Below are 11117 nucleotides of genomic sequence, written 5' to 3' on the forward strand. Positions count from 1 at the left end.
TCCGCCTACCGGCCCGGCTGTGGGCTGCGCCCCACGCCCCTCACGCCAGCCCCGCCCCTCACGCCAGCTCGCGCCCCGCATGGCTGCCGCCGGGGCCAGACTTGTGGAGCTGGGCTTCGCCGAGTCAGCGCCGGCGTGGCGACTGCGCAGCGAGCAGTTCCCCAGCAAGGTGGGCGGGCGGCCGGCATGGCTGGGCGCGGCCGGGCTGCCCGGGCCCCGGGCCCTGGCTTGCGCGCTGTGCGGCCGCCCGCTCTCCTTCCTGCTGCAGGTGTACGCGCCGCTGCCCGGCCGCGCGGACGCCTTCCACCGCGGCATCTTCCTCTTCTGCTGCCGCGAGCCGCCGTGCTGTGCCGGCCTGCGAGGTGAGCCGCCAGACGGGGTCGAGACGGGGCCGAGACGGGGCCATGCCTCCCACGCGTGCGCGTTAATTCCGGGAGCCAGGAGGGAGACGGCGGAAAGCACCGCTGCCGCCCCATCCTCGAGCTCCCTCCCCCGCGCTTCCCCAGGAGCACCTTCTCCCGGGCCCTTCCAGGATGTCCTCATTTTTACTACACAAGCTTCTAACTGCCCATGCGCATCGGTAGCCCCCAGCTTTTAATCAGTGGGTGCTAGGTATGGTGCTATTCAGATAATAGAAATTGTCTTGGAAAGATGGGTCCCAGTAGCTTTTTCGTATTTTTGGCAGTCGTTCTTAACGATCAGTCTTACTAATTGGATTAACTCAGACTAGCTCCAGGAGGCAACTCAATTGCGTACCAGACGAAATCTAGTTTCGGGATTTTAAAAGCTTATTCCTGAAAGCAAAAACTTTCATTTTTTAAAAAAGTATTTTCAGTTTTATGTGTAGAGGATGAAATATTTGAATTGCTGTTTTGTTTGAAGATATAACTTTTCTCTGCATTCTCTTTTAGTTTTTAGGAATCAGCTACCCAGGAAAAACGATTTTTACTCATATGAGCCACCTTCTGAGAATCCTCCCCCAGAAACAGGAGAATCAGTGTGTCTCCAGCTTAAGTCTGGTGCTCATCTCTGCAGGGTTTGTGGCTGTTTAGGCCCCAAAACGTGCTCCAGATGCCACAAAGCATATTACTGCAGCAAGGAGCATCAGACCCTAGACTGGAGATTGGGACATAAGCAGACTTGTGCACAACCAGGTGAGTAATCTTTTTTTAAAAATCTCAGTTCAGTTTCATCGCCTTTGTCAACCCAAATATTTCCAGGATAACTTTAAAGTTAAAATTAGGGAAGGTATAGTACTTCAAAATTTTTCATACCTGGAACACCTTTGTAAAAAAGAGGCTGTAAAGTCTGAATCACTGAGTAATGTCACCATATAGGCATTTAATTTATTACCCTTTATCTAAAATGCCAGAACTATAGGGAATACAGTACTTTAGAGACAACCATTTATTAAACTGTCTTCAAAACTAAATGATTACTAATAGTGCTGTCCCTTTCGTTTCAGATCATTTCGACCATATAATTCCAGACCACAACTTCCTTTTTCCAGAATTTGAAATTGTAATAGAAACAGAAGAGGAGATTATGCCTGAGGTTGTGGAAAAGGAAGATTACTCAGAGATTACAGGGAGCATGGGTAAGCAGTTTGAGGACTTCATCCATTAAGTGGTTAAACATAATGCTTGGAAGAAAGCTCAGTGTGTCTAGAGCAGAGGTACCTCAGCTGAAAATATACTTCCCGGACTGTGTTTTCTGACACCTATGAGGTGTGTTCCGCTCCCTGTAAAGACAAGGGTGGGTATCCAGATGGTCGCATAAATAGGGCTGCACAAGACGCTGGAAGCTTGCTAAGTTCCTCTGGGTCCCAGATCTGTTTCTCAGGTTGGGATAGTGTGAGTGCCTAGCACAGTGTCGGGCATGCAGAAGGGCCCCTTAAAAGTTTCTCTTTCATCTGGCCAGTTTTAGATACACAATTTTGTCAGTTTACTTACAGTGCATACTCGGGTAGTACTTGTGCTGACCAAGTATCTTAGAGGTTTATTTTATTATAGTAGCCAACATTTATCCTGCACTTACCTTACATACTGTTTGTGCATGAGCTCATTAAAATCCTGACAGCAGACCAGTAAGTCAGAAACTGCCCCATTTTGAAGGTGAGGAAATTGAGGTTCTGGGTATAACTTGCTTTGGTCACATAATGTTAAATTTTACAATTTGAGCCTTGAGCCATACACAAAACCGCCACAAAATTAGATTTATAGACTCAAAATGAAAACATTAGCTTACTGGTTTGTAGTTAATACCAGTCCTACATTCCAAAACATGTTTGAGTCTTACTCTGTGCCTGACCTTGTGCTTGATAATAGGGATATAATGGGAAGCAACACTCCAGTGGTCAGATGCTCACAGTCTCATGGAGGATCCCAAATAATACTTGGGGAAGTTACATTCCATGTAATGACTGATAAGAGTATAATACTGGTGCCATCAGAACACATGTGACATCACTGAAGACTGCCTGGAAGGGACCACACGTGTGTTCATACCTGTACGATAAAAACAATCATGAAAATGCTTACCTTTAGGAGAAGGCAGAGCCTAGAGTAGGAGGATCAAGGATGAAAGCTGGACTTCAAATATGCCTTATTAGTATAAATGTGACTGTGGAACTGTGTATTTTAAGATTATGAAGTAAGGTAAGTTAAAAAGCAGTCCCTAATTATCACAAGTAAAAAACTCTTGATGTAGTCATATAACCACACTAAGAACTCTTCTAGGTGACTTCAACACATGGGACAGTACATCTCTAGTGGAATATACCCTGAGAATGAAAAGAATGTAACAGTGTTAGTATTTTCAATAAACATGTTATTAATAACCTGTTGCTGTTATTTTGAGATGGTTGTGTGTATATTGGGGGGATAAAGGAAATGAGTAATTATGTTGGTGTTACTGAAAACTGAGGCGCTGGGCGTAGGAGGAAGATAATGTTGATTGTGTCTATGTACCATTTCTCTCTAAAAGGAACTCCAGGCTCTTTGGAGAGGTGGTTGGTTCCAGAACTGGGTCAGGAAATGTTCATATAATGTGGGAACGTGGTCATATCAAAGATTAAGGATGCCAGGAAGGATTACTAGGGCCATGTCAGAACTCAAGCAACATGAAAAGGCTCCTGCTGGCAAAAGATGGACAGTTTGAACATCTCCAAGGACACTAACTGCATCAGATATGTTTAACGGGTTCAAAATGATACTTTTAAAAAACTCAGTAATCATCTTTGTAGGATACTTAGGAACAGACTTATTTTCAAATTGGTAAATAAAAGGAAAGAGTTTGAGTTCTAGGGGTACATAACTTAATTATGAATAAAGTGATATGTGTGGGATTTACTTCAGAGTAATGATGGAGTTGGAAGTGGCAGAGAAAGGAAACACTGGACTTGATAAGTGTTGAAGCTGATTAATGGTACATGGCGGTTCATTATAGTATTTCCACTTTTGTGTATGTTCAAAATGTTCCAAAATAAAAGGAGAATTAAAAAGAAAAATGCTTCCTGGAGGTAGCCGTGTTTTACCTGAGACTTGAATTTGAGTTCCCAGATGAAAGAGTTTGGCAGGAGGCAGTAGGGCCTGAGGGAACAGCGTTTACAGTGTCCTAATGGTTACACTGAAACTTTCCTCGTATAATTGATGGAACATCAATCTGAAGGCATCCTACACTTCCTCCATCAGACCTGATGGTGCAAGTGAACACCATCAGTGTCTTTCCAGTTTCATCAGTTACTTTAGCTTCTCTTACTCAAGGTATATCAGTTCTATTTTAATGTACATTACAAAGACTAATGGTTATACTTAGAGACATGGGTCTGCTGGGGACAGCAGTGGCTCAGGGTGGCTGTAATCCCAGGAAGAAATGTGGAGAAGGAAATGAACATTTTTTTTTTTTTTAGGACAGAGTCTCACTCTGTCTCCCAGGCTGGAGTGTAGTGGCACCATCTCGGTTCACTGCAACCTCTGCCTCCTGGGTTCAAGCAACTCTCCTGCCTCAGCCTCCCGAGTAGCTGAGATTACAGGCACCTACCACCACGCCTGGCTAGTTTTTATATTTTTAGTAGAGACGGGGTTTCACCATGTTGACCAGGCTGGTCTTGAACTCCTGATCTCAGGTGATGTGCCCACCTCAGCCTCCCAAAGTACTGGGATTACAGGCGTGAGCCACTGCACCAGGCCAGAAATGGGCTGGAAATGAACATTTGATGACTGAGTGAGTGAGCCTACCAGCTGAGGATACTAATGATAAGAAGGGCTCACATTTGTTGGGTGTCCTGTGATGTGCTGGGCAGTCCTAAGCCCTTGACCATTCTGTTATTTTGAAGCTTTAAGGAAATGCACTAAATGGGAGCCCATATAATAGAGCTGCATGGAGTACCTGGAAATTCAGATGGTCCAACTTGAATGAGTGAATAAATAGGGAAAGCTATCTGATTAAAAGGGGGTCCCCTCTCCAGGTGTGAATTGACAAGTTGTGGGGATTACTCCTGTTTTCATAATAGTTACGTTGATTTTTCAGGTGAAGCACTTGAGGAAGAACTGGATTCCATGGCAAAACATGAATCCAGGGAAGATACAATTTTTCAGAAGTTTAAAACTCAGATAGCCCTTGAACCAGAACAGGTAAAGTGGAACTCACAGCTCCTCACTGTGTTCTCTTCAGGCCATGTTTTATGAGTATAATCTGTGAGAAGAAATAACTTCATAGTAACACTAGTCTGTTCCTTAGGAGCCTATAAAAGCAGGCTTTTGTTATCTTGTTAGAGGAGTTTCTCACACAGATGGGCCATGTAGAAAGGTGCTTTGCAGTGCTGATCCATTTAATAGTTACTAAAAGACTAAAGCTTATACTGTTTATCATACAGGGTTCATTTTCTAAAGAAAGCATCAGGGATGGGAGATGAATGAGATGTTGCCTGAGGTACATGAGGTTTAGGCACAAATGGCCCCCCCACAAAAAGAAAAAAGGTGATTTTTGCCCATTTCCAACAGGTACCTTTGGCTTGTAAAACAAACGTGGCATGTTAACATTTTCTCCTTAACCTCCCCTACCATAAACGTAAATCACGGAGGAAAAACCCATAAACCAGTCACTGGTTCAAATAAATACCCAGGGGTTTATAGGAAGAATAGATCTAGGTCTTAAACACTAAGGCAGTTTTTAGCAATGCATATGCTTTTAGACAAAATACAGAAAACTACTCAGTTGCTGTAGGAAGCTTATTACGGTGAAATGTTACTTATGTTTGTAGTAGTTTTCAAAACACTGTTTCACTTGGTATTTGTCCCTCCTAAAATTTTTTAACCATGAAGGCAGGCACAGACTCTGGGCAGAACTCTGCAATCAGAGCAGAGGCTCATTCTTAGTCCCTTCACAATATATTCATAGGACTAACATTCCAACATTAGGTAGTAAAAGCATCATCTAGGAAATATATTTTGATGCCCTCCGAGTCAGATAAGCTGAAATAGTCACTTTGGGGTATTGAGAAGGCATTAATGGCACACTGGCACAGCCAGGTCTGATGGAGGAACTGTGACATGCCTTTTGGGTCAGTGCTACATCAAGAGTAGGAACATTCATGGAGTAGATAGCATGTTACCATTGGAAACTTTTAGGTAAGGTATTGATTATTTGAACATGATCCTCATTGATTTTAGATTCTTAGATATGGCAGAGGTATTGCCCCCATCTGGATTTCTGGTGAAAATATTCCTCAAGAAAAGGATATTCCAGATTGCCCCTGTGGTGCCAAGAGAATACTGGAATTCCAGGTATGACCTAAATAAGGACGATTTTAGTGTGTAATCACCATGATTGTTTTAAACATTAAAAACTGCGCCAAGGTAATTTGTGCACATGGGTCCAATGGCAGTACGGAAGGGTGGCCTATGATGAAAACCGTCAGTTTCCTGCCTCACCTTGGGGCTAGTTCCCTGGAAGGAACTGTCTTGTCTTTTTCTGTTTCCTAGTTTTCAGACACTGTCTGTTGACTGACTTCTGTGAAGATGAGTGTATCTACACTGTCTCACCTCCAGTGTGGTTACGTCATTATTGTTAGTGCCTCTGTTAACTTTTGTTATTTTAAATAATTTATACCTTCCTTGTTCCATTAATTGAAGTCTTTGACTCCATACTTTATGAGAGGAGTCTTTACTGTTTAATCTTAGTTTGTGGATTTGTTAGAACAAATGGATATAAGCATTAAAGAAAAATGTGCCCCCCTGCCCAAAAGGATCTGTTAGCATCAAAATACCAAAATCCATTTTGGGTGGAAATGCTCTTGAGCTATGGATTCACTAATCTTCCCAAAGTCATAGCTAGTATTGGTTTGTTTCTTTGGGTAAAAAAGGAATTATGAGGACCATAACCAAAACTCTGCTTGGTTCTTAGTGCCAGAGCTCTCAGGGTCCAAAATGAGGTGACAGGATGGTGGCTGTTCTGCCTATTCACTCTTTCAATTAGACTACTTCTGAGATTCTTCTCTGGTCTCTATAACTACATTGACAGATGTCCTTTTTGTATTCATGACTAGTAATTAGTGTTTCTTGAGTCAAGAGTAACAATATCTGCAATGATACAAAGTAAAAGTTGCCTAAATAGAAGCCTCAGCCCTTTTGAGTGGCATATTAGTAATGAAAATAATTTATTAACAGCCACTTGTGAACTTCTTTCTCAAATGGAAAACATCAAACAGAAGGTGAGAGGGGCTTTGAAGTCATAAGGAAGTTTTAGATTGTTAAAACATGTTAATTGTATAATGTCTATAATCCTGCTTTGTAGTATGAGGATTGAAAGACCAAGATTCCTATAATCATCCTGGCTGAGAAGGTCTCTTAAAAGTAGTGCTCCCTGCTGTGAAGCGGCTTTCTAACTGTGTCACCCTCTTCTCAGGTCATGCCTCAGCTCCTAAACTACCTGAAGGCTGACAGACTGGGCAAGAGCATTGACTGGGGCATCCTGGCTGTCTTCACCTGTGCTGAGAGCTGCAGCTTGGGTACTGGCTATACAGAAGAATTTGTGTGGAAGCAGGATGTAACAGCTACACCGTAAAGGCATCTTAAAGCCTTGAAAAATGTTAATGCTCTTTTATACCTTGCAATTCCATTTCTGGGATTTTATCCTAAGGAAATACTTATACCAAAAATAAAGGTGCAGAGATGTTGAGAGATTGCTTACACAGTGTCTACATATTACTGAAACAAAAGTGTCCACTGACAGAGAATTAAATAAATTTTGGTACATCCACCGTGGAAGGCTACACAGTCTTAATTATAACACCTACATTGACAACCAAGATACCATTATAGGTGGTATTCGTGGTTTGATCCTATTCTTGTAAAAATATTTGTATGTACGCACAGAAATCTGCAAAGATGTACACTTAGTGCACTGGTTACCAACGAATGGTGGGACTAACTAAAATGATCGTTTTACTTATACGTGCATTTCTTTTTATAATAAAAATGGGTTATGTGCCTAATGAAGTCAAACTATCTCACTCTGAGAGCACTTCCCACCCTAAGTTTTTTAAAACACAAAGAAAAATACTTAGGTAAAACTCCAACAAACTTGTCTGATCATTAGCTGATTATCACAGGCTCTAGTATGTACTGGAAGCCCAGAACATTAGAAAAACACCAAACCTCAGGTTGGTGAGTACGAGAAACAGGAAACCCAGTCATTCTGAAGTAGCAGTATCACAGCTGGCAGATCAGGAACAGTGGCTTTGTGATCACAGAACTGGAACTGGAAGAGGCTCTACCTTCAGAACCGATCTTCGGCAGCCAGTGGCCCTGCTGACAGATGAGACACTGAAAGGCAAAAGGCGATGGTCTTCCCTTTCCATGTCAGCGTTGTACACATGTTCCCTGTCGCATTTACAAGGCTTATGGAATGTAAGCCAGGATAAGGGTCTGGCCTAGGAGGCAGCAGCCTGAAGAAAGGAAGGCCCTGAAGTCAGTTTTCAAAGGGCTGACCCTTGGCCTATTACGTTTCTGATATATTTGTTTAAGGACCTTGGCCTATTATGTTTCTGATATATTTGTTTAAGCAAGTGGCTCCGAAGACTACACTAAGGTTCCTTCCATCCCCTAGTAGCTCACACTTGAAAATTCCCAGTTCTCTCAGCACCAGTGATGCCTGCCCTGAAGACACATTGCTGTTGATCAGTGCCTGAATACTGACGGCTAATTCTGATCAATTTCTCAGGCTTATTTCCTTAATCTACATTGGCTCACATTGTCCCCTAACACATCCCTGTTAACTGAAATGCATTGCCACCATAAATCCTCACGTTTTCATAGGTAACGTCACTTGCTAATATAATTGTCTATTTGATTTGTAATTTAGAAATTTCTGTCCTAGTAGTCCGTATTATATAAGTATGTATATGCAATTTGTACTAACTGTGTGTGTAAGATGCAGTTATACATAGCACCATATGGAAAACTGCAGTATGGAGTTTCTCCCATGGGGAGGTTTGACACTAGGCTACTTAAGAGCTAGAGGGTACTAGTTTCGAACCTGGGATGGCTAAATCAATGAGAACCACCTATAACTATGGTGTCAGCCTGTGGCTACTGAAGTAAGTTGTCATCAACTAGTGACGAGTTGGTCACAACACTTAGTAGGAAGCACAGTGGCGTAAGGAAACCTGGACTAGTAGGGCCTTCATATCTAAAATTATGTATTATTCTGCATAGGCAGAATGTGTTAGTACGTTATGAATGCTACGGGCTTTTAAAGCAAACGTGTTATGGTCTTTCTGTGGTAAAAACTGTTACTTGATATGGACATTCTTGCAGGTATTTTGGCGTACTCAGCCAAGCTGTCATTGGTGTTTATTCCAGTCAACCTCCAGAGATGATCCTAAAAGTTTACAGGGCCTTTCCATTTGGAACAGGTATATCAAGAGGGAGACAAACTGGTCCAAATCACTAGAAAGAAAATGTCACAGCACCGACTGGGCATCTGTGTTAAAAAATAGCAACTATATTAAAAATAAACTGTACAATATAAAAAATTTAAATTAAAAAATGCATTAAGCAAGTTGCCTTTAGAAATGTGAAGACATTTTAAAACACTACAAGGTAATGAGAAGTCTCACCTACGTAATCATGGCTCCACAGACAGTGCTGTCCATGCATCCACCATTTCTCAATACCTACAAAGTTTTAAGATCTGCTTGGTTCAGATACTGTCCAGCCACAGCAGCTCTCCTCTGCTGTAGAGAGCAGCATATTCAGCTTTGCCTTTTTATTTCAGATACTAAATATCCTTTGACAGTTTCAGATAGTACAGCCAAAAAAAAAAAAAAAAAACGGTTTTAAGTGTTTTTGGCAATCATATTGGTGATAGTATTTTTGTTACTCTTAAGAATGGTATGGTGGAGGTGGGAGGATGATTTGAGCCTAGGAGTTCAAGACCAGCTTGGGCAACAGTTGAGTGACTTTGTCTCTACAAAAAGTAAAAAAAGTGAACTGGGTGTGTTGATGTGCACCTGTAGTCCTAGCTACTCGGGAGGCTGAGGTGGATCACTTGAGCCCAGGAGTTTGACTGCAGCAAGCCATGATTGTGCCACTGCACTCCAGCCTGGGCAACAGAGTGAGATCATGTCTCAAAAAAAATTGCACATATAACAGATAAAGTAATGATAAAGTAAATATGTAAAGTAAATGAGTAATTATGGGACATTCTAATTCCTCATCCCCTGTGTCTTTAAGAAATAAAATTCTCATTGTAGAAGGAAGAGTATATATAATATAGAATTGGTTAAATAAAAACCCTGTGAGCTTTGAATTGGACATATTAATATGAAATCATTTTATCTTGAAAACCTAAAAAGGGAAAGAAGCAAGTATTTATCCTGTTATATGGAGTATAATCCTTTTATAAAAGTATTCACATTAATAAATGAAAAAGAAATGACTAAAATGCCATTGCAACCCACTAATGAATTAATAGATCTAGGAATTACACGGCAGCTTCCAATTTGCAGGAAATACAGAGAATAGGGAAACTACACCATGAATTTCCAACTAGCAAACCCCAGACTATGGGAAGCTCTAAACACTAAATGGCCTGTAAATTGGAAAGAAAAGAAATGGATAAGGAACTTCAATTATCTTTAAATGCATGAGAGTCAGGATAATAGTTCCTGCTTGAGGGAAGCCAGGAGTGTGTGTCTGGAAGGACCATAAGGAGGGGCTTCTAGGACAGGCAGCAAAATTATGTTTCTTGACCTGGTTGGTGGCTGCAAGGGTATCTGCCTTTGAATAATACATTATGCTATACATTTGTTAGGTTTCCTGTATATGTAGCTACAACTATAAAAGATGATTTTTTTAAAGTTATATACATTAAAGTCCTAGGCACTGATAGGAAAAATATTGGAAAGGAAAACATAGAATTACTATTTACAAATGATTACATGCCTAGAACTTTCAATGCAATCAACTAAATCAGCAGTAATAGTAGTTCAGTAAACTTGGAATAACAAAAATATTATCAACAATAAATTTTAAAGTGTTAAGAGAAACTTCCAGTAATAAAACAACAGAAATGGTAATATCTTAAGGAAGTAATACTTATGAAATATAAAAGCCCTGTGTGAAAAAGATTGTAAAACTTTACTGAGGAACATAAGACCTACATACCCGAAGGGATACTTCTTTCTTAGATAGGAGATAATATTGGAATGATGTCTTTCCAGTTAATCCATACATTATTGGCATCACTAATGATTGGGAAACGCAAGAAAAGGGCATTTCATACGCCGTTCTCTTTGGACTGCAATCTGGTATCAACTGATTAAAACTTAGAATGTATAGTCTTTAGTTCTTCTTCCAGGAAAGTTTACTACATGAATACCTGCACTCATCCAAAAAATACACATACAAGGATGTTCCTGCAGCGCTGTTTATGATATTGAAAAACTGGAGGGCATGTAAATGACTGTAATTACAGGAATAGCTCAGTAAGTGAAGGTACCTAACAAGAGCATCCTAGATTCCCAATCATGGAAATAGGTTTATGATATATTGACTGAAAAAAGGGAAAGCTATACAATTGAATGTATTCTATCATTTTTTTCCAAAAATGGG

General features: G+C 40.9%; 1 protein-coding gene across 3 annotated transcripts; it reads left to right on the forward strand.

Annotated features, from left to right (window-relative positions):
* Positions 1-65: 65 nt before the first annotated feature.
* PDCD2 (programmed cell death 2) lies at positions 66-7261 on the forward strand. 3 transcript variants are annotated; one of them, XM_001086513.5, is made up of 6 exons: positions 66-362; positions 912-1154; positions 1466-1597; positions 4531-4634; positions 5673-5786; positions 6907-7261. In XM_001086513.5, exons 1-6 carry the CDS (start codon positions 80-82, stop codon positions 7063-7065), a joined length of 1035 nt encoding a protein of 344 aa, XP_001086513.1. In that variant the 5' UTR covers positions 66-79; the 3' UTR covers positions 7066-7261. The 3 variants fall into 3 exon arrangements, 2 of the variants coding, with proteins under 2 accessions (XP_001086513.1, XP_014993238.1); XR_003728696.2 differs by lacking the exon at positions 4531-4634; XM_015137752.3 differs by lacking the exons at positions 4531-4634; positions 5673-5786; positions 6907-7261 and adding an exon at positions 2328-3508.
* The last annotated feature ends 3856 nt before the right edge of the window (positions 7262-11117 follow it).

This window comes from Macaca mulatta, chromosome 4 (genome assembly GCF_049350105.2).
Source record: "Macaca mulatta isolate MMU2019108-1 chromosome 4, T2T-MMU8v2.0, whole genome shotgun sequence".
Classification (NCBI taxonomy): domain Eukaryota; kingdom Metazoa; phylum Chordata; class Mammalia; order Primates; family Cercopithecidae; genus Macaca; species Macaca mulatta.

Excerpts from the sequence above, each read along its gene's own strand:
- PDCD2 (XM_001086513.5), top strand. The coding sequence starts at position 80 with ATGGCTGCCGCCGGGGCCAGACTTGTGGAGCTGGGCTTCGCCGAGTCA. Across the intron at positions 363-911 it reads GTGCTGTGCCGGCCTGCGAG|TTTTTAGGAATCAGCTACCC; the intron begins GTGAGCCGCCAG and ends ATTCTCTTTTAG. Across the intron at positions 4,635-5,672 it reads TAGCCCTTGAACCAGAACAG|ATTCTTAGATATGGCAGAGG; the intron begins GTAAAGTGGAAC and ends CATTGATTTTAG.